Raw genomic sequence first — 25,019 nt, forward strand, 5'->3', positions numbered from 1 at the left:
TTAAAAAAAAAATCTTTATTTCAGATAATATTTCCATCATTTAGGATAAAGCAAACACTTCCTTGAGTCCATTATTTCAGGTGATAATGATTTCCATGAATATCAGAGCTCTTGAGTATCGCTGAATATTTGCCTACATGCTTGTGGGAAGCTTCTGTAGCCTTTTCTTGGTAGGAATTCCAGTTTTTCTGAATTCTTCCCTTTCCTTCAGGTATTCCATTTTGCATTCTTCATAAAAGGCTGGATCATTATAACTAAAAGAAGGAAATGAATATCTCCTTTTAAAATGAGGTTTCGCAAGCATTTAATGTAAGCTTACTTTAAATAATATTCAGACATTTCATCAGGTATAATCTTTAGGAATAGATTTTAAGAAATGGTCATAAATACAGTGTAAACATTAGGTTATCAAACTAGTTCATTTTTGAAAGGCACCGTCCCGGGACAGAGCAATGAGAAGCACAGTACCCATCCTCAGAAGGCCATGGTGTTCTGGAGCACATGAGTAAAGGCTGTGGCAACAAGCATACAAAGTGCTGTGCCAGAGCGCAAAGGTGAGGAAAACCTGATGCACGAAGAACTGCAAGTAAATCAGTGTCCTTGCAGCAGATCATGCACATAAGAGAAAGGGCCTGGGATGAAGCCAGACTGGGCAAAGGCCGCATCACGAAGGTCATTTTATGCCATACCAAGAAGTTGAAGTCTATCCTGAAGGCAATGGGCCACTATTAACAGAAGAACTTGAAGATCAGTTTTGTGTCTTAGATCACTCTGACAGCATGTGACAGGCCAAAAGGGGGCAGCAAGGTTAGAGGCAGGATGCCTGTAAGGTAAGTAAACTATTCAACTAATCTAGCCAAGGATGATGAGGGAGGGCCCTAAGCTAAAGGAGGAGCAGTTGTGATGAAAAGGACGAAATGGATCTGGGGGAGATTTAGGAAATAAAATCAACAGGAAATAACCATTTAGAGTTAGGAGACAAGGAAAATTCTAAACTCTAGACACACGATGTAGAAGGAAAAGGAGGTGAGTTCAGTTTTGGACCTGAAGAAAGTAGCAAAGAAATGTCATGACCTTAAGGAAGTAACCAAAGTCATGGGTCCAAACAGCTTTTGCAGACCTAAGCATGAGAAGAGAACCGGGAGCCCACTTTCTAAAGGATTCAGTTCAAGAAGATAAGGATGAAAAGAAGTAAGAGATGTTGGGGGAACAGTAAAGAGCATAAGAGAAGCCAGGTAGAAGAGAATTTTAAGGGGCTTCTGGAGAGGGAGGTCAAGTGAAAGAAAAAGGACTGAAACGCTATTCATGGATCTGGCTACCATGAATCCACTAGAACCTTTAGGAGAAGCAGTCTCTGTGGAAGGGGGCAGAAGTCAGACAGCAGTTTACTGAAGAATGAATGAAGACGCGGGTAGAAATAAAAGCAACCACTTATGTTTCAAGATGTCGCTACAACGAGAGGAGAGAGGGCGGTGGTTGGTTACCTTCATTTCGTGGAATGTCAACAGTAAATAAAGCAGAGCACTTTCTTATTCAAAGATGAAGAAACACAGTGTGTTGAAAATTGAGGTCAAGTAAAATCCTTTACTCCGTTTAGCAAATGTCATAACCCTCTTTTGTTTCCTTCACTGCTTTTCTCTCTTCTAAAGAGATGCAGCCTCCTCCAACCCCTCCCAGCCCCTTCCCCAGAACAGACTAGAACCTCTTATTTTTTCCTATTTCCAGGGGGTAAAAGGAAGGATATTTAAATAATATTCAGATAACAAAAGCTAACAAATACAATAAAAAAAGGAGCTACCACTGATTGACTCCCCACTATGTGCCAGGCACTGTTGTAGTGAATTTACATACAGTTCCTCACAATCACTGCACCAGGAATAATTTCCTGTCTTCTATGAGGAACCTGCCCAAGGCTGTACCACTAGCTAAGCTCTGACTGGTCCAGAAGGTCAGCCCCACTGCCCTCTCCACAGCCCGCGCTCCTGCCCCTCTGCTCTAGTGATGCCCATCTGGGAGAGAGGGATAATACGGCAAATTAAGAACAAGTTATTATGACAAACTGAGGTGTAAAAATTCTTTAATATATAAAAAAAGCATTCAACAAATCCAGTCACAAAGAAGTTTAACCAGTTCATCGATCCATCACGCATCTCTTAGGAGCATGAAGAACAAAACTGGAAGAAAAGTAAGTCATAGAAGGAACTCCTACCCCTCTATGATGAAGTGCTTAGTGCAGGTCCTGGCCCATAAATAAGGGTGTGTTTCCTCGTCTATAAATGCAGACATTAGTTTAACTTCCCAAGTCTCCTACCTACAGAATTTTTTTTAAGTTTATAAATTTTAAATTTCTGTGTACATTATTTGCTATCGATGAAAACAGGGGCACCTGGGTGGCTCAGTCCATTAAGCGTCCCATCCAGTCATGACCTCGCAGTTCGTGAGTTCGAACCCCACATCGAGCTCTGAACTGATGGTGCAGAGCCCGCTTGGGATTCTCTGTGCCCCTCCCCTCCCCACATTCTTCCTCTCTCTCAAAATAAATAAACATTAAAAAAAAATAATTGATTCAGATAATCACTACTTTTTATCTAATTCCCTAATAAGGAAGTATCAAACCATGCAGACCTATATGTTTCACAGGCTAGAGGAGCACAGTTAGAGAAGGAAATATAAGGGATAACCAAAACCACGACCTCACAGCTATCAATGAACAATACGAAAGTATTCTGCAATACTGTGAATAATGTAGATAATGAAATGTGTGGGGAGATACGGCAGAAAGCACTTGCATGCAAAGAACCTGCAAAGTTTTCCTTTAATATTCAACTAAATGTCAGTGAACGTATTTAAGACTTATTTTTAAATCGATTAATCTCAAAAATCAAAATTTACCTTTGTATCCTTCATTTGATGTAGTGCAACTTTCCTAGGAATTAAATTATATTAATCCCCCAAATCACCAGGCCGACAAATCATCTAATTCAGTACATTTTCATTAGAGGAGACAAATATAAACCCATCTGTAATATATTCTATAGATCAACTGTTCACGAAAAGGAATTTGGTAAGTCACGTGAAAAATCCTGTATTTTTGTTCGCGGATCTCATATTTTTAATCAGATACAATGTTGACACATAACTTGACAAGACCTTTCGTAAATACGTTGCTTAGTATGTAACAAACTGAAATCTCAGACTCAGCTAACGATACCAAAGATGTGATGGGGCTAGTAAAGGACCTATTACATGTAATGAGTTAAATAACACACTCTTACCTACTACATATGTCACACACATACACACAGAGAGAAGCATAAACAATGGGGTGATGACTTACTGAGCAGTTAGACATTCTTTCAATGCAGAATTTTCTTTTCGGCATTTTACTACCATAAGGATTCCAGAGTCCTTGCAACATTTGGTAAAATCTGAAAAAATGTGGAAAGAACAAAACAGCCTGCAGTTACATCAACACAATTTTCAACAGCTCTAAAATATTCATCCACTTAACATCCGTTACCTAGATTGTGCCTGGCACACGGCACACCCTCCACAAAAGACACACACATGAATAAAAGGCAGAACCGGACGAGTGCCGTTAACTCTGCAGGAATAAAGAAGGAACTCTGAAAGGGGGGAGAGAGGACCTCTGAGGAGGCGTCATGGAGAGAGAAGGGACGTAGAGAATAAGGGAGATTTCTAACAGAAATAGGGTATCTGGGGCGCCTGGGTGGCGCAGTCGGTTGAGCGTCCGACTTCAGCCAGGTCACGATCTCGGGGTCCGTGAGTTCGAGCCCTGCGTCGGGCTCTGGGCTGATGGCTCAGAGCCTGGAGCCTGTTTCCGATTCTGTGTCTCCCTCTCTCTCTGCCCCTCCCCCGTTCATGCTCTGTCTCTCTCTGTCCCAAAAATAAATAAACGTTGAAAAAAAAAAAAAAAAAGAAAGAAATAGGGTATCTTTCACAAGAAATGAGTAAGGAGAGTAAAAGGGAAGCCGTTTCCAGACACGGGCATCTGGCGTCTAGTTTCGCGTGTCTTCGATGGCGTCAAGGCACCCCCTTTAAGACAAAGCTGCCACGGTGCCTTGACTTCTGATGACAGAACTCCCACTCCATTCCCAAGGCAACTCTTAGACGCCCCTGAAAATTCAAACGGCTTTCTGTCAAATTTCCGTTCTGGTAGTTTGCCTTTTAGATTGTACTGGTCCCTTGGTATCCTGCCTTCTCAGCACTGCCAACCCAGAAGAGCCTGGTGCCATAATCCGGTTTGCTTTGGGTCGGACTCGGTCCGACCTCCCTCCTGCCACAGGACCACGTGCCGTGCCGCAGCTACTCCTGACTATCAGGTCCTTCCTCCTGTCCACCGGCTGCTCTAGTTTCAGCTCTGCCATCTCCAACCTGCTGCAAGTAACCAACCACGTCAGACTTAAATACGAGATCATCCTCACAAAGAAGCTGCAGGTAAAACAGTGTTTTCTGAGTATCTTTTATAACCCCTTTAATGCAAAGTTAACAAGAATGCTCTTTTCTTGAGCTACGCCTTACCCTCCTAGTTCCTAAAGAATAGAATTTATAATGATCTCAAAGCAAGCAGGTAATTCAGGGGTCTCCATGAAGACACATAATATGTAATAAAATATTTTCAAGCCGCAAGCAAACTGGAAATAACTGAGATTTATGAAATGTATAAAAAAAACTCACGAGAGGGGCTGTGCTGGGATAAGAGTCCCAGAGCACAGGCATTTGTATCTATGCGAAGCGTCACAGCACGCTCTGAAGGATATGTGGCAGGATAGGAACAATGACAACAGATGCAGGAAATGACTTTAATTCAAATAGTTTCATGTGTGCGATCCCATGAAACTGTGGGTGACACGCAGTGACACTCCACATCAAAGACACACAGGATTAGCTTCCTTTAGCTGCTTGTTCTCTACCCTTGGCAATCCCACCGGTGGCCTTCTGGCTCCTGAACCCAGCCAGGTATCTTGTTTATTTCAACTACAAATATTCTTGTTCCCCTCTGTGCACATGAGCTGAGCTCATGAGCCACATCAGACCAAGGGAATTTCCTTTGTGCTCTCTGACTAAAGACTCCCTACAACTCAAAAGGCAGATCGGACTCACAATCAGCTCATTATTAGTGGTCAACCTGAGGGGTGGCTACATGGCTATCAAAAAGTCCATTAACTTCCACTCTGGAATGTCATTAGCATCCCTACATGTAAATTCTCTACTCACATTATGATACTAAGATCTACCTTTCTATAAGTAACGGTTACGATTCCAGATAAGAACTAAGACCTGGGAAATCCTCAAAGGGAATGTATGTACATAAACTTAACCCAGAAGTGACTAAATCTGGGTAAGGGATTCTTGAAGGGAATTGCCATGCTCCATGGTGAAGAACCATGAGCTTATTCCTCTGCATCACCCAACCTTGGTATAAAGGCACCAGACCAGACCAGTTCATGCTTCTGGATAATGTCTAGAAGAAAGATCATTAGCATCCTGAATTTGCCTAATGAAAATATGCTAGCTGATCAAAACCCTCCTTTTCTGGAAAACACAAACACAATGGCTATTCAAAAGCCCACTTTCTGGGTTATAACAGACCCAATACTTTTACATTTGCTAGATTCAAAACAGAATACTTAGACACTGTATTGTTTTCAGATGCATTTTCCCTAATGTGAATAAAAATGTTCTTAGTAAGGAATTGATGCAAGATACCATTTATGTGTTCTGACCACAATAAAGACACAGTCTATATATTTTCACACTTGTCCAAATCTCTTCAGGAATAACTGTGACTGGCCTAAAGCCTCAAGCTGTTTGTGAGGTTTTTGTCACTTGTTTGGCAACAAGATTTTAATGAGGATCTTTCTTTCATACCGTATTAGCATACACTCATGTAATAATGATGTTGCTAATCCTGCAAACTGAATGGTACTCTAAGACAATTTAAATTCTTTGTCTTTCAGTGTTATGTTAAATGTTACAAAGTCTGTATGCCTATGTATAATTTAACATTAATTACCAGTAAAGATTATCAAAATAAAATTTCATTTATTTAAGTACATCTGTAGGAAATACAAATGAAAATCCGTAAACAGAACAGAGAGATTGCTAAAAAAGTTATTTCAAAATTTAAAGAAAGGTACTTTTAAAGATAACATTCCAGACTTTTTTCTTAAAAACGTCAAGAACATGGGGTGCCTGGGTGGCTCAGTCAATTCAGCGTCCGACTTCGGCTCAGGTCATAATCTGGTGGTTCATGAGTTCAAGCCCCACGTTGGGCTCTGTGCTGACAGTTCAGAGCCTGCAGCCTGCTTCAGATTCTGCGTCTCCCCCTCTTCCTCACTGCCACTCCCCCACTCAGAGACACTCTGTGTCTCTCTTAAAAATAAATATTAAAAAAGAATGTCAAGAACATGGTATCTATTCTTCTCAAACTATTCCAAAAAATAGAAGAGGAAGGAAAACTTGTAAATTCATGATACAAAACCAGTATTACCCTGATGCCAAAACCAGAGAAAAAACACTACAAAAAAGGAAAACTACGGGCCAATATCTCTGATGAACATAGATGCAAAAATCCTGAAAAAAAATATATATATATATAAGTAAACCAATTTCAACAATACATTTAAAAATGCACTACAATCAAGTGAGATTTATTCCAAAGATACAAGAGTGGGTCATTACTCACAAACCAATCAATGTGATACATCACATTAACAAGACAAAGGGATTAAAAACCATATGATCATCTCAACAGATGCAGAAAAAGCATCTGACAAAATGCAACATCTGTTTATAATAAAACCTCTCCACAAAGTAGGTTCAGAGGGATCGCACCTCAACATACTAAGGTGACACATGAAAAACCCATGGCTAGCATCATACTCAATGGTGAAAAACTAAGAGCTTTTCCTCTACCATCAGGAAGAAGACAAGGATGTCCAGTCTCACCGCTTTTATTCAACACAGTACTGGAAGTCCTAGCTGTAGTAATCAGACAAGAAAAAGAAATAAAAGGCATCCAAATCAGGAAGGAAGAATAAAACGGTCACTATTTGCAGATGACATGATGTTATATATAGAAGACCCTAAATTCTCCACCAAAAAACTGTTAGAATTAATAAACTGATTCAGTAAACTTGCAGGACACAAAACTAACACATAGAAATTGGCTGGGTTTCTATCCACTGATAATGAGAAAGAGAAATTAAAAGAATCCCACTTACAACTGCACCAAAAAGAACAAAATATTTAGGAATAAACTTAACCAAGCAGGTGAAAGACTTGTAACCTGAAAATCATAAAACACTGATGAAAGAAACTGAAGACACAAAGGAATGGAAAGATATCCCATGCTCATGAATTGGAAGAACAAATATTGTTATAATACCCATACTACACAAAGCAACCTACAGATTTCATGAAAACCCTACCAAAATACCAACAGCATTTTTCACAGAATGAGAACAAATAACCTTAATACTGATACAGAACCACAAAAGAACCTGAACAGACAAAGCAATCTTGAGAAAGAAGAACAAAGCTAGATCACAATTCCAGATTTATTTTTTTTTATTTTTTTTTTTAATTTTTTATTTTTCAACATTCATTTATTTTTGGGACAGAGAGAGACAGAGCATGAACGGGGGAGGGGCAGAGAGAGAGGGAGACACAGAATTGGAAACAGGCTCCAGGCTCTGAGCCATCAGCCCAGAGCCTGACGCGGGGCTCGAACCCACGGACCGCGAGATCGTGACCTGGCTGAAGTCGGACGCTTAACCGACTGCGCCACCCAGGCACCCCACAATTCCAGATTTAAAGATATGCTATAAAGCTTTAATAATCAAAACACTATGGTATGGGCAGAAAAACATAGATGAATTAAACAGAACAGAGAGCCCAGAAATAAATCCACACTTATACGGTCAATTAATCTTTGACAAAAGAGGCAAGAATATGCAATGGGAAAAAGACAGTCTCTTCAACAAATGATGCTGGGAAGACTGGACAGCTACATGCAAAAGGATGAAACTGGACCACTTTCTTACATCATACACAAAAATAAACTCAAAATGGATGACTAAAGACCTCAATGTGAGACCTCAAACCATAGAACTTCTAGAAGAAAACATCAGCAGTAATCTCTTTGACATCAGCCTTGGCAACATTGTTTTTAGATATCTCTCCTGAGGCAAGGGAGACAAAAGCAAAAATAAACTATTGGGACTACATCAAAATAAAAAGCTTTTGCACAGCAAAGGAGACCATGAACAGAATGAGAAGGCAACCTATTGAATGGGAGAAGATATTTGCAAAAATCTACTATTTAAAAGAAATTAAAAAGCTTAAGGGGAATACTCAAGATTTATTATCTCTATTTATTAGAATATAAATTAATGGCAGTAAGATGTGATTCCAACAAAAAGCATTTAGTATGTAACACTTGGAACAGAGATGACTTCTACTTATGGAAAGCCAAAGGACAATGACACATAAATGACACATATGACCCTGTCCAGGGTCTACAATGGTTCCTGGAGATGTTCTGGGGAGGACTGTAGAATAGGAAGATTCGAAGCTCATGTTGTCCCACGGATACAACTAGATAACATTCACATCAGTATAAAAGACCCAGAAAATGTCCCCAAGACTGGCAGAACAAACCCCACACTGAAGTGTAGAGAAGAGCCCACCTCAAAGAGGGTAGGAAGCGTGAAGACACAGTCAGGAACTAAATGGACGTGTGGGACTGTCCGTTGGAGGGAGGGATGCCAGGGTTATGGGAAGGGAAAAGAACCAAACTCTTACACTGGGGATCCCACATGGGAAAGAAAAATCCCCGTAACATTTGGCTTTGAAAACCAAAGGGGCCAAATTTCATGAGTTCTTAGAATTAGCAGAGCTTAACACCAGGAATATTAAAAATCAGCAGGTTCAAGCTCTGGGAGAGCTGAGAGGGCAAGAGAAAACGGAGTCCCTCATCCTTAAAGAGACAGTACAACAAAGAGCCCTTAGAGATGCAGCATGGAAGCAGAAGTTTGGAAACTGGGCCATAGAGAAGGGAGAGTTATGTCACTCATCTCGGAGCCTGTCCTGGAGGGACACAGATGGCTGGGGGACTCCTCCAGGGACAAAGGAGCTGGTAGAACCATTTCCCTCCCCCCATTGCCTAAAATAAACACACGGCCACCTGTGAGAACGAGCCTGGCACACCACTGGCCACCTAACTCGCTACTAGTACGCCATCCCCCCTCCCGCTAGAGCAAGCTTCTGCAGAGCTGCTCCCTCCAAAGCTCTTGGCTGGAACCCATCCAAAGCAGCACCACAAGCTCCAAGTGTGTAAGCAGCTGTGACAGGGGCCAGTACCACTCCAAAGGGACTCCTGTCCTGGGGAGAGGGGAAGATAACCACACACACTGGTCCGAATGCGACTCCAGCAGTGGGGTGGGGGCAGGCAGGAGTCTGACTGCAGGTCCCACCCACCTACCAAAAGGTTCTCAGGGGCAACACAGGGAAAGCACCCTGCAGTTGGTGCTACTGTATCTCTGACAGACGCCTGTTTTGACTCAACTCAAGCCCAAGGTGGCCCCCGACTGGCCCATGAACACCACAGGGACCAAACCCTGTCCGCAACAGGCAAAGAGAGCTACTGCAGACAAATGAACCGAAGGAAAAGAGGCCAAACCATAACACCAGGGTGCACGCGACACACAAAGGAGACACCCCTGAAGTGCCAGGTTGTGGTGAACAGGGGATGCCGCACTGCAGGGCACTACAGGACCTCCTATTCATTAGGCCATTACTTTCAAGAGCTGGAAACACAGCTGAGTTTCCTGACACACAGAAACAGAGTTAGACACACTGAGGACAAAGGAAAATGTCCCAAATGAAGGAACAAAATCACAGCAAGCTACCTAAGGGAAATGGAGAAAAGTAACATGGCTGATAGAGAACTTAAAGTAATAAATCATAAAAATACTCACTGGACTTGAGAAAAGAGGAGAAGACCTCAGTAAGACCCTTAACAAAGAGACAAAAAACATAAAAAAGAATCATTCAGAGATGAAGACCTCAATAAATGAAATTAAAAATAAGAATAAATCATAGACTAAAGGAAGCAGAAGAATAAATCAGTAACCTAGAGGACAGACTAATGGAAAGCAATCAAGCTGAGTAGGTTGAGAGAAAAAAAAAAAAAACAAAACAGAATGAAAAGAGACTTAGGGAATTCAGTGACACCATCAAATATAGTAACATCCACATTATAGGGATATCAGAAAGGTAAGACTAAGAAAAGGGGGCAGAAAATATACTTGAAGAAGTAATAGCTGAAAATTTCCCAAATATGGGGAAGGAAACAAATCTAGGTTGAGGTCGCACAGAGTGCTCCCCCAACAAAATTGACCCAAGGAATTCTGCAACAAGACACAGAATAATTAAAATGGCAAGAAGCAGTAATGAAGAGAGAATTTTAAAAGCACCAAGAGAAAACAAAACAGTTACATACAAAGGCAACCCCATAAGGCTATCAGCTATTTTTTTAGCAGAAACTTTGCAGGCCAGAAGGGAGTGCCATGATATTCAAAGTGCTGAAAGGAAAAAAAAAACCTGCAGCCGAGATTACTCTATCCAGCAAAGCTATCATTCAGCAAAGAAGGAGAGATAAAGAGTTTCCCAAACAAAAGTTAAAGGAATTCATTACCACTAAACCAGCCATACAAGAAATGTTAATGGGGACTCCTTGAGTGGAAAGGAAATACCATAAGAAGGAATAAGAAAAGTAGAGGGCACAGAAGCACCTGGGTGGCTCAGTTAGTTGAGCATTGGACTCTTGATTTCAGCTCAGATCATGAAGCCACAGTTGTAGGATTGAGCCCCACCATGTCAGGCTCCATACTAAGCATGGAGCCTGCTTACAATTCTCATTCCCTATGTCCTTCTCCCTTGCTCATGTGCTCATTCTCTCTCTCTAAAAAAAAAAAAAAAAAGAAAAAAAAAGTTAAAAAAGAAGGAAAAGAAAAGTAGCGAGCACAAAAGCAGTAAAAATACTGCTTTTTTTGTGAGTCAAGGGACTCACAAAATAAAAGGATGTAAAGTATGAAACCATTTACCTAAATGTGGAGGGGAGAGGTATAAAGAATGAGTTCAAACTCAAGCAACCATAAACTTAATATAGCATATGTTAAGATGTTAGATACATCTTAATATAGCATATAGCAGAAGATGTTATACACAAGCCCCAAATCAAAAACCAGTATAAGGCAAAAAATAGAGAGAAAGGAATCTAAATATAATACTAAAGAAAGCCAAATAACCGTGAGAAAGCAAGGGAAGACTGGAACAAAGAACTACAAAAACAACCATAAAATAAGTAACAAAACAGCAATAAGTACATACCTATAAATAATTACTTTGAATGTAAATGGACTAAAGGCTCCAAAGACAGAGGGTGATGGACTGGATAAAAAAACAAGACCCTTGGGGCGCCTGGGTGGCGCAGTCGGTTAAGCGTCCGACTTCAGCCAGGTCACGATCTCGCGGTCCGGGAGTTCGAGCCCCGCATCAGGCTCTGGGCTGATGGCTCAGAGCCTGGAGCCTGTTTCTGATTCTGTGTCTCCCTCTCTCTCTGCCCCTCCCCCGTTCATGCTCTGTCTCTCTCTGTCCCAAAAATAAATAAACGTTGAAAAAAAAAAATTAAAAAAAAAAAACAAGACCCATGTATATGCTGCCTACAAGAGACTTATTTCAGATCTAAAGACACATGCAAATTGAAAGTGAAGAAACAGAGAAGCATTTATCATGCAAATGGATGTGAAAGGAAGTCAGGGTAGCAATACTTCTATCAGACAAAATGGACATTAAACAAAGATTGTAATAAGAGAACTAAAAAGGACATTAATCATAAAGGGGACAATTCAACAAGAAGATATAACAATTGTAAATATTCATGCACTTAACATGGGAAGGCCCAAATACATAAAAGTTAATAATATAAAGGAATTAATCAATAGTAATACAATAATAGTAGGGGACTTTAATGCCCCACTTACTTCAATGGACAGATCATCCAAACAGAAAATCAACAAGGAAACAGTGGCTTTGAATGATAACATTAGACCAGACAGGCCTAACAGATGTATTCAGAATACAGCAGAATACACATTCTTCTCAAGTGCACATGGAATATTCTCCAGAAGAGAGCAAATATTAGGCCACAAAACAAGTCTCAACAAATCCAAAAAGACTGAAGTCATACCATGCGTCTCTTCTGACTACAATGCTATGAAACTAGAAACAAACTTCAAGCAACAATCTGAAAAGAGTAGAGATAAATGGAGATTAAGTTGCATGTTACTAAACAATGAATGGGTCAACCTAGAAATCAAGGAAGAATTCAAAAAAACGTATGGAGACAAATGAAAACCAACAGTTCAAAATCTTTAGAATGCAGCAAAAGTGGTTCTAAGAGGGAAGTTTGTAGCAATACGGGCCTAACTCAAGAAGCAAGAAAAATAAACAACTTGTTAATACATCTTAAGGAGCTAGAAAAAGAACAAAATCCAAAACCAGTAGAAGGAAAGATATAATAAAGATTAGAACACAAATAAATGAAATAGAAACTAAAACAAACAATAGAACAGATCAATGAAACCAGGAGGTGGTTTTTTGAAAAGAACTGATAAAACTTCAGCCAGATTCATCAAAAAAAAAAAAAAAAAAAAAAGAGAGAGAGAGAGAGAGCACTGGGGCACCTGGGTGGCTCAGTCAGTTAAGTGTCTGACTTCAACTCAGGTCATGATCTCGTAGTTCATGGGTTTGAGCCACGCACTGGGCTCTGTGCTGGTGCTGCAGAGTCTACGTGGGATTCTCTCTCTCCCCACCACCTCTCTCTCTGCCCCTTCCCCACCTGCGTGCTCTCTTGAAATTAATAAACTTAAAGAAAAATACTCAAATAAAATCAGAAAAGAGAAGAAATAACAACCAATACCACAGAAATACAAATAAGACAGTATTATGAAAAATTATATGGCAACAAAATGGACAACCTAGAAGAAATAGAGAAATTCCTAGTCATCTATAACCTACAAGGAAGAAATAGAAAATTTGAACAGACTGACTACCAGTAATGAAATGGAATCACTAATCAAAAAACTCCCAATAAACAAAAGTCCAGGACCATACAGCTTCATGGGTAAATTTTACCAAACATTTAAAGAAGAGTTAATACCTATTCTTCTCAAACTATTACAAAAAATGGAAAAGGAAAGAAAGCTTCCAAATTCATTCTGTGAGGCCAGCATCACCCTGATATCAAAACCAGATAAAGACACTACCCAAAAAAAAGGGAACTACAGGCCAATACCTCTGATGAACATAGATGCAAAAATGCTCAACAAAATATTAGTAAACTGAATCCAACAATACATTTAAAAAATCACTCACCAGGATCAAGTGGGATTTATTCCTGAGATGTAAGAGTGGCTCAATATTTGCAAATCAATCAATGTGATACCTCACATCAATAGGAGAAAGGATAAAAACCGTATGATCATCAATAGATGCAGAAAAAAGCATCTGGCAAAGTACAACATTCATTCATGACAACTCTCAACAAAGTAGATTTAAAGGAAATATACCTCAATATTATAAAGGCCATATATGAAAAATCTACAGCTAATATATATATTTTTTTTTAATGTTTATTTTTGAGAGAGAAAAACAGAGCAGAAGTGGGGTTGGGGCAGAGAGAGGGGGAATCAGAAGCAGGCTCCAGGCCTGCTGTCAGCACACAGCCTGACACAGGGCTCAAACTCACAAACCATGAGATCACGACCTGAGCCAAAGTTGGACACTTAACTGACTGAGCCACCCAGGCGTCCCAAGCTAACATCTTATTCACAGTGCAAAACTGACAGCTTTTCCCCTAAGATCAGGAACAAGACAAGGATGTCCACTCTCACCATTTTTATTCGACATAGTACTGGAAGTCCTATCTGCAGCAATCAGAAAAGAAAAACGAATAAAAGGCATCCAAATCAGTATGGAAGAAGTAAAACATTCACTATTTGCAGATGACATGATACTGTATATAGAAAACCCTTAATACTCCCCCCAAAATCTTACTGGTAACTGAGTTCAGCAAGGTCACAGGATACAAAATCAATTTAAAGAAGTCTGTTGCATTTCTATACACTAATAATGAAGGAGCTAACAGAGCAAATAAGAAAACAATCCCATTTGCATCTGCACCAAAAACTATAAACCCTGAAAGCTATAAAACACTGATGAAAGAAATTGAAGACAGAAACAAATGGAAAGACATCCTATGCTCACAGATTGGGAAAACAAACATTGTTAAAATGTCTGTACTACCCAAAGCCATCTACAGATTTTACACAATCTCTGTGAAAATACCAACAACATTTTTCACACAATCCTAACATTTGTATGAAACCACAAAAGGCCCCAAACAACCAAAGCAATCTTGAAAAAGAAAACAAAACTATGTGCCACAATCCCAGATTTCAATTTATACTGCAAAGCCGTAGTAATCAAAACAGTACGGCTCTGGCATAAAAATAAACATACAGACCAAAGGAACAGAATAGAGAGCCCAGAAATAAACCCACACTCATATGGTCAATTAACCTTTGACAAAGCTGGAAAGAATATGCAATAGGCAAATGACAGTCTCTTCCACAGTTTTTATGGTGTCAGAAAAACTGTACAGCAAGATGCAAAAGAATGAAAATGAACCACTTTCTTACACCATACACAAAAATAAACTCAAAATGGATTCAAGACCTGAAACCATAAAAATCCTAGAAGAGAGCACAGGCAGTAATTTCTCTCACACTGGTTGTAGCTATGTTTTTCTGGATATGCCTCCTGAGGCAAGGGAAATAAAAGCAAAAATAAACTACTGAGACTATATCAAAATAAAAAGCTTCTGCACAGGAAAGGAAACAATCAACAAAACTAAAAGACAACCTACTGAATGGGAAATGATATTTGCAAATGACCTATCCAATAAAGGGTCAGTATCCAAAATATATAAAGAACTTCTACAACTCAACACCAACAAAACCCAAATAATCTGATTAAAAAATGGGCAGAAGACACGAACAGACATTTCTCCAAAGAAGACATACAGATAGCCACAAGACGCACGAAAAGATACTCAGCATTACTCATCATCAGGAAAATGCAATCAAAACTACAATGAGATATCACTGACACCTGTCAGAATGGCTAAAATCAAAAACTAAAGAAACAACACGTTGACAAGGATGTGGACAAAAAGGAACCCTCGTGCACTGCTGGTAGGAATGCAAACTGGTGCAGGCACTGTAGAAAACAGTATGGAGGTTCCTTCGAAGATTAAAACAGAAAGACCACATGACCCATTAGTTGTACTACTGGGTGTTTACCCAAAAACTACATAAACACTAATCGGAAGGGATACATGCCCCCCTATGCTTACTACAGCATGATGTACAATAACCAAATTATGGAAGCAGCCCAAGTGCCTGAGGATAACTAAACGGATAAAGAAGATGTGGTGTGTGTACGTACACACACACACACACACACACACACACACACACACTCACACACACACACACACACACAGAGGAATATTATTCAGCCACAAAAAAGAATGAAATCTTGCCATTTGCAACAGCATGGATGAATCTAGAGAGTATATGCTATAGATTATAATGTTATACAAATAATATAATGAACAAAAAAGGTCAGAGAAAGAAAAATACCATATGAATTTGCTTGGATGTGGAATTTAAGAAACAAATTATCAAAGGTAAAATGAGACAAACCAAAAAAACAGATTTTAACTCTAGAGAACAAACTGATGGTTATCGGCGGGGGGGGGGGGGGGGGGGGAGGTGCGCAACAAGTGAAGGGCATTAAGAGTACACTTATCTTGACAAGCACCGAGCAATGTACAGAACTGTTGCTTCACTGTATTGTACCCCTGACATCGATAGAACACCATGTGTTGTCTACACTGGAATTAAAATTGTTTAAATTAAAAAATAAATTATGTATAAAGCTGTAAAAAATAAGTAATAAATAAATAGATACATAAAATGGTTCTTAACTCATTTCTCCACTAGAAGAAACTGATTTCAGGAAGCCGTTTGTTTTGTTTTCCCATTTTCCCATGTAACTTCCTAATTTTTTTCCAAGGTATTTAAAGGCATTAATAACAGCAATAAGAATAAAATGATAATGGCAACTGAAATACACTGGTTATTTATTACGTACCAGGAACTATGCCAAGCACATTTATTAGCTCACTTGAATTTTATAGAAGCACCACTAGATAAGCACTATTCTTATGTTCATTAACCAGATGAGGAAACTGACCTTTACGTTGATGTCACATTTCCAAGATCATAGAGCTTGGACCAGGCCTTTACTAGTTCCGGAAAAATACCCGTAACTACTGTCAAACCCCACTTACTCCTTCCATGATAAGAACACAGGAAAGATCTCCACACCTGGCCGAAATTTCCATGGTCACAAAACAGACTAAACCCAAGCCAGTCAGCTCACATGAGGTCACAACTGAGACCTGGGTGACGGGTGGCCCAGCACACCCCATCATCACCACACGAACAAATACAGTGCAGCTTGCTGCTCGGTTTTATGCTACTTAGCAATCACCTGAAATAAGGTAACATCAGATACCTTCCTCGCTCTCTGGCCCCACCCGTTTTCTAGAATTCCTATAAAATATAAATATTTAAAATGAGGATTTGGCACGTTAGAAAGTGGCTTCTCCGAAGGGAACCTCATGAAATGCTAAATTCGGTGTTTCAGAGTTTAAGCGCTACCGGAATTTGAAAGGTAGACATCAGCATAGCCTAGTGTTGCTGAGGAAAGCATCAAACCACCCCCCCTTTGTAAAAAGACTGCATGTAAGAGGTGCTCTAAGTCTCCCCAGATCGCAGAATCCACGATCGTGGTGGAGGCTTTAGGTGACAAAGCAGGAGAAAGAGAGGCGAATGAGCTTCGTTCGGACCATACATTTTTGTTACACGTTTCCCCTTTGCTCCCTCACAGCCTCCAACGCTAAAAGACCCGTTCATTAACAGGCACTGGTCAAAGCGGCTAACCGAGCGGCCCGCCTCTGATCACGGGTCCTTCTAGGCTCCCTTGCCATCTCCTGGTGGACGCTCTGCCCTCTCCCTCCCCTAAGGAGAAGCAGGACCACACAAAAGTAGGATCAAATGCTTTTAATAACGCAAGCTATACAGGCAACAGACTAACCTCCCGTGCTTTTTCATTTTTGCTAGAGGTTTTACAGCCTCCTCTGCGGGGAGGAATATGAGCCACCAGTGGCCATTTACCACAATTCATGGAGGGTCCACGGAAGGATGAGCTGCCTTGTTCCAAACTTCTGGGACTGAAACGGTCAGAGTGGGGAGGACGTCACGGGCCACTTAATCTGAACTCTTACTCGATGCAGAAGATCCTTGTTAATCCATCTCTCTGTTTAAACACTGTGACAAAAAAGTCCTTATCTCCCAAGGTAGCCAGCTCCTGCGCGTGTGCGTGTTGCATGCGTGTTGCAGGTGTGTGGCGTGTTGGGGGAAGGATTTATAGCCTGGGGGAAAAACCAGTAAATCTAATGCCGCTTCCTCATCAAATACTACAGGAAATAACATCCCTGTTGTTCCCTTGTCCTGGTTCAGAGCCAGTGTGAAAGCTGTTCCCTCCTCCTTATTGGACATCATTTCCAGATTACTGACAAAACGTGGTCACGCTCCTCATAATCTTCTGGTTTGTCAAATTTATTCATGTTTTTAACACCTTGCTTTGCTCCCAAAAGGATCTAAAAGAGCTCGGCGCCTCCCTTATAAGACAACATCTGTAAGGACGGTAGGTTTTTCAAATTCTAACACAGTAGGCAATTCAAATATGAAAATAACTATGGCTATGTCTTAACAAAAGTAAGTATGTATATAAATATATAACAAAAATCCTTTGTAGGGAGTCATTACAAGCATGACACATCACTAGCCATTCCCCACTCTGGTCTTCTCTTAGCTAAAGCCAAAAATATTTTTACCCAAGCAAAAAATAGCCTTTGACACCAGTGAAAGCCACTTATCAGCTTTCTTTTCCTCGAATACAGTCACATCAACAACCAAAGCAGAAACACTGTTCTGTGAAGTACTATGCAGCCACTAAAAGAAAGTACACTGATAGGGAATGATCTCTAGAACTCAAAATGAAAAACAGCTAAGGTGCAGCACCACACGGTAGAGCGTGTGACCATTTCTGTTAGAATCCACACACATTTGCGTACGTGCGCATGTGTATGCATCTATATAGACAGATGTTTACACAGACACAAAATGGCTGTGGAATAGCAAGTAAGAAACTGGTCATCGTGGTTGCTTCAGAGGAGGAAAAGTGGGGATCGGGGGGCCAAGAAATAAAGAAACACATCTGTACTGTGTTTGGGTAGTCTACACATGGGTCTACCTTCCAAAATGTAATTTAAAAAAAGCAAGCAAGCAAGCAATAGCTTTGGGTGGAGGAGTGGAGTCCAGCTTCGGCTTTGATGAGCAGCTCTGCTGAGCAGCATGAAAAACTACAATTCGTGCAACTTCCTTCTGAAGCAAGTGCTTTTCCCTGAACTCTGCTCAGCAACCACTTAGGGCGACCCTTCTGTGTATCACTGAGAACATCCGTTCCTCACACTCTGGGGATATTTCTGCACATAGGCCTTAATTTCATTAAATGTGAGTTGTTCTCAAATATAAATTTGGACATTCCTTTTCACCAAATAGCTACATAGATCCTCCTATTCCCATTATACCGATGCCAAACGAAAAGCACCATTCCAAGGTAAAATGACACTATCAAAAGTCACACCATTGGCTTTCTCGTAATTTGACACAGTCACAAAAACTGCCAAAACGAAAGAAATCTGACAATAACACGTGCTACCTTACTCATAAATAGGTCTAAATTCTCAGTTTTAAGAAGAAGGAAAAAAAGAGAATAAAAGACATACTATGCTAAATTTAATTAGATATTTCATAAGTATAGTATCCCTAGTCAACAAGGCAAATCGATCCTTTCAGTTGTGGCTGCAGTTTATTTAAAGACTTTACAATGTTACTACTTAAGAGTAAGTCCTATGGAGGTGTTATCTCACCATTTATATTTTCACAACACTTATGATATTGTTATCACACTTTTAAAATAAATGAAAAGCCCATGCCACATTTCAGACCAATGTAATGCTACAGATTCCAATTTTATTTCTAGAAATATGCATTAAAATAATTCTGTATTGCTCACTTTATTCTTGCAATGTTGAAAGTTAAAAAAAAGTAAAACTAAGGTTGTTGTTTTGTTTTGTTCTGTTTTAGGTCCCTGGTATACTTGGAAAGCAGAAGTTGAATTGCTTGGCTTTAACCTTAGGCACCAGAAAACAGAACAGGATAAAATTCTGACAACAATAGCGTTTTATGACAAAATTATTATGCTTTTAATTTTCTATTAAATTGTGATTTATTATTAGCTTGCTACTTTAAAAATTAGTTTGTGTACAGAATGAATTTAGTGGTGCATTTAATGAGACAAGAAGGTAGGATGATGAACATGAAAAGATTATTTCACATCGTAGTGCATGAGCTATTTGATAATTCTAACATAGTACAAAAGAAAGCTTCTCTCTAGATTGATCATGGTTCAGTTAACATCACTGAATATCTAATACCTCCAACTCAATTAATTCTCACCTGATTAAGATCAGACTGATATTCAAACTAAATCATCTCTCCAGTCAAGTAGAAATCAATATTTCTGATTTTACTTTTAAATTACAATAGAAAATAAAATGCACGCATCTTCAATATGCCAAGAGTAGCTTTTCTATTCTAGTCTACCATGGCATGGATAACACAGTTGATTAAAGAATTATTCTAATTTGAGCACCGATATGCAGCAGAATCTGATTAATTTGAACACAGAGATGGAATAAAGTAATTAAATATATCTTATACAGGGCAAATAGAAAATTGACATAAAGGAAACTTGACTTCTTTAAAACAAACCTCACTATTTATCAGCTCAAGTAGTTAGGAACATGTTTTTACTAAAGACAGATCACGCTGAGAGAAGAGTCTTATTTCAGGTGCAGATATTTTTAAGATGGGCAGACACAGTTCTTTTAAAATCAAACTCTTTCTGCCACTGTGATCTCCAAAGAACATGCACCTACCTGAAGACAACCAAACATGACTTTTCCAGAAAAAAGACATACCGACCCATTCTTGCTAGACAGGGTAAAAATTAGTGGATCCTAACAGAACCAAATGCTTACATATTTGTAACTCTTACTCCTGAAGAGAATAATAGGTTTTCCTCCTCTTTCTTCCTTAATGTCACTTCAAATTTAAGATGGAGAAGAGTAAAGTCAAATTATTTGTTGGAGTAACTGAATACAAAGTATTGTTTTGCTTGTTAGCAAACTCAGTAACTCAGAGGAAAATGACAGAAAATTTTCAAATTTCAAATACACTGAAGCAAAGCAAAATCACAGTTAATGTACTGTTAGAATTGAAACTACTACAATTTAGAGAATAGTGTGTGCCATTGTGCATTAGATATTTAATATATACTATGTACATGTCACATATAAAATAGTTTTATAAAATACTTTATATATGAAGATATATTTATGTAAAAAATATATTTCACATACATTATTCTCAAACCTCACAAAATGGGTTATTACTACTACTAAATAACTCATAGATATTACCTACCTTAGATGTACCTTTTCAGGTGTCTTAGATATATCTAGTCATAGAAAAGAACATGAAGAACCAAAAGTTATGCAAATTAGTCTGAAAATAAAAACTTCCAAAATTCATACCCTATGTGAAACAGCCAACAGAAGTTACAGACCATGGCTAAGGGCATTAAAATTTAGATTTTATGTCAAGATAGGAATCTCTCCGAAGAAACAGAATCTGATGCTGGGCTGCCTGTACAACTTGCATGCATGGATGCAACTTGGAAGTTGGGCCATTTGCATGTTATACACAAAAGGATATTCTTAGTTTTCATGAAAGACTCGGTTCTATTTTTGTTGAACCACACAGACATTTCAGTTTGATTTTCTTATGACCGAAACACATTTTTGGAGAAATATTTATTATGTATATATACAAAGAATATATATGTGTGTGTGTGTGTGTGTATACATATATATATATATACACATATATATGTGTGTGTGTGTGTGTATACATATATATATATATACACATATATATGTGTGTGTGTGTATACATATATACATATACACACACACACACAAATATTGGTAAACATTATATATATAGAGAGAGAGAGACAGAGACAGAGACAGAGGGAGAAAGAGAAAGGGAAAGAGAGAGAGAAAGTAACAGTACAAGCAGAAAGACTATAATGAACCAATGCACATGCCCCCCTGTTTAAAGGTACAGTAGAACTATCTTCCTTGCAGGAATGGAAACATCATTACCAGATCTGAGGATTTATACCTTTTTTTAGGCTGGAATTTTTGTTTTATGTAAAATGCTGTAATTTTCAAGTTTAGCTAACTTTGTTTTCAAAGACACTGCACAGAGGAAAAACAAAATATGTCTGCACAATGGCTCCTGGTTGAAAGCTGATGGTCTGTGTCATAGACTTGAAAGGCTTTCTTGAACACTTCACTAGAATAATTATGCACATGAGGTTATCCCTTCAAAAACTACTATCACCCAATAACTACTACAGCCGTTGTTTCATAATTATTCTAAATAACTGCAGCCCTAGAGGCGAGGAATTAAAGGCAGACTCCCCAGTCTCTAACTCTCCAGGCCTCATCCTTTCCACGGTGTCATGAAAAGCCACCTTGGTCATGATAGACTTAGCACGTTTGCTTCCCTTCAGGAACCAACTACAAGGAATCAAAATGGGCCCTTAACTGACAGTTTACAGTTCCTTCAGGCTAAGCCTTCTCTCTAAATTAATGCTCCAAGAAGCACTTGAGATAAGAGTGTTCCCTTTGATGGATGCTACTTTATAAAATAAAGGGGTTTCTTTTGCTGGCATATTAAATTACCAGACACTCGGTAAACTAACAAAGTTTGCTGCCTTCAAAAATGTCCAGTGGCTCCGCAAAGCAATGACACACTTAAAATGTTAAACAATACAAAACAAAACCGCAATTACGAAAAAAACGACCACAAATATCACATGACGGTAACAGACTAACTGGCTAAAGAGGGCATGCGCAATGGCTACTAATACCAGTTCGAAGGTAGTGAAAGGACTCATCTCACGGTCAGCCTACTTGAAAGGCAGCACAAAATTTAAAGGACTACTCCAACTATCGTGAAGATAGCAGAATTCCAAGAAATGTAAAACCGCAATCTCTATTCCCCCCCCCCAAAAGTAGTCTATTAAGCAATCTGTGAGTACAAAGGATAAAATGAAAAATTCATTAAAATACATCTGATAATTTTTACATTCCCAGAATCCAATGTAAGAGCGATTAATTATACTCATGCAAAAAGCATTATGGCAAAATCTAACAGGTCAACAACATGGAGGTTGGTCTTAAGCTATTTAAAAGATGCTGCCAAATAAGAATTTTACCTTTGTTCTATATTTACTAGTAACTTTCATTGAGATAATAAAAGTAAAATATAAAATATTTAAAGTGTAAAAATAAAAAAAGGATTTGGAAATTTTCCGTCATGAGAAAAAAGTAGAGAAAGTAGCTGTCACGAAGTCCTATTTGTTAGATTCCACAAAGAATATTTTTAATTTTAAAACAGAATGTCAACAGGGTTGATTGAAATAAAGAGAAATAAATTAATGCTAAATAATTACTAAGGAAGTTTTGTTTATGGAAATGAATAATTCAGTGTTTTACAAAGTAAATTCAAACAGCAGCTGCTTTGCTGACATTAAGCTTTCTCAAAATACACAAACTTTAAAACTAGAGAATCATCATTTTTTTTAATGTCAAACAAAGTTATTTCCTAGGTCTTCTGGTTTTAGTATAAAATATTACATGGTTACAAGGGTAACCGACCAACTGTTTAAGGAGCCTCAGCATTACATTTTTCACGGGAGGATATCTGTCACATTCTCGTTAACTGAATATATGCATAAATCCTGGCTTGTTAAGTCTTATCACAGCTGGGGGAGAAAGGAATTCAGATTTCTAACAATCTGTTCCCAATCCACTTGGTCCAGGGTTTTATTCAGATCTCAAAATAAATGTTACGGTTGCCCTGAACTCCACTGCAGCTCCATTGCTGTCTCCCAACCACCACTTGCTCCCGTGTACGGCACAAGAGCCCTTCCTCCTTCAAAGAGAAATGGACTCAAAACACAGTTTAAAGAAACTGCATACATTACCAATTAAGCTCATGTTTACTAAATCATGTATCCATAGCTTTATCCAAAATTATTTTATCCAAATAATTGATCCATACAAACAGTATCTCATAATAGCAGCGAATGGATACAGAAACTTGAAAAATAATGTTGCCGGTGCCCTGAAAGACCAATCTGAAAATAAGAGATTTCCAAACAGTCACATAAGACAAAAAGAAAACCCTAAGATTTTTTTTAGGTTTGTCTATTGCACAATGCAAACGGCAGCCTGCAGTTTTAGTGAACCAGGAATACTGCAAACAGTATTTATTTTTAAAAATGAGAGGCACCTGGGTGGCTCACTCGAGCCTCCGATTTGGGCTCAGGTCATGATTTCACAGTTCATGAGTGCAAGAGCCGCATCAGGCTCTGTGCTGACAGCTCAGAGCCTGGAGCCTGCTTCGGATTCTGTGTCTCCCTCTCTCTCTGCCCCTTCCCAACTCACGCACGTATGCATTCTCTCTCTCCCTCTCTCTCTCAAAAATAAACATTTTAATTTTTTTAATGTTTATTTATTTGTGAAAGAGACAGAGCGTGAGCAGGGGAGGAGCAGAGAGAGAGAGAGACAGACAGACAGACAGACAGAATGTGAAGCAGGCTCCAGGCTCTGAGCTGTCAGCACAGAGCCTGACGTGGGACTCAAACCCACAAACCACGAGATCATGACCTGAGCCAAAGTCGGACGCTTAACCGACTGAGCCACCCAGGCACCCCTCAAAAATAAACATTTTAAAAAATGAAATAGGAAATATCGATGTACACTATGCATTTCATCTATATAAACCTATATATCTATATAAATATATTTCTATTTGCCCAAGTCCTGTTCTAGGCACTTGGCACAAATGAGTAAAACAAACTCAAGATCTCTGCCCTTGTGAAGCTCTGTGAACAGAAGAGACAGACAAGAGACATAATATTGTATAGTATGTTCAAATATGGTTAAGGGTTACAGGGAAAAAGGAGAGAGAGGTGAGGCACATTATGGGAGGGCGGAGACAGTGGGCTGCATTTGACACAGGGTCCTTAAGGTAGGAACCTCTGAGAATTTGGGGGAAAAACTTAAAAGGGGTGAAGGAATCAGTATCACTTATATACCCAATGATAGTATAATATAAACGCTTTAGCTTCTAATTCTATACACGACAGATAAAAAAAAAAATACTTATAAGGAAAACAGACCGGAAGAAATAATAACTGTGGCTAAAACTAAATTTCAAGAACTGGATTCCAAAGCACAATACAGGTGTCCAGTCCACCAGCCAAAGGGGAGGGGGCAGGCTACTGATGAAGTTGCCCTTGTGGAAATCAGACAGGGCTTAATCTTAAGATGTCACTAAAATGAAAATAAAGACTAAAGACAAAAGAAAGACAAAAAGTGATTTAAAATCTTAAAGCAAAAATGAGCTCAGATCAAAATGCATCTATCGAAAAAACATTGTTCACCAAAAGATATTTCTAGGGCAGCAAAATGTGAAAACAGCATTCTCCACCTCTTCTAGAATCTACAGATTCTTTTGTTTTTCTAAAAA

At 39.0% G+C, this 25,019-nt stretch overlaps 1 protein-coding gene across 1 annotated transcript in view; it reads right to left on the bottom strand.

Moving 5' to 3' along the window:
* CMC1 (C-X9-C motif containing 1) overlaps nt 1–25,019 on the bottom strand; it is an 89,203-nt gene continuing 64,184 nt past the window's right edge. Inside the window, exons 3-4 of the mRNA XM_047098725.1 lie at nt 3,338–3,428; nt 1–254 (exon numbers count right to left, since the gene is read on the bottom strand). Coding sequence (XP_046954681.1) covers nt 134–254; nt 3,338–3,428 — 212 coding nt within the window. The 3' untranslated portion in view covers nt 1–133. The remainder of the gene's footprint in view (nt 255–3,337; nt 3,429–25,019) is intronic.

This window comes from Lynx rufus, unplaced genomic scaffold (assembly GCF_022079265.1).
Source record: "Lynx rufus isolate CCGP_SWC_20201006 ecotype Redwood Valley unplaced genomic scaffold, mLynRuf1.p SCAF_5, whole genome shotgun sequence".
In the NCBI taxonomy this organism is placed as follows: Eukaryota; Metazoa; Chordata; class Mammalia; order Carnivora; family Felidae; genus Lynx; species Lynx rufus.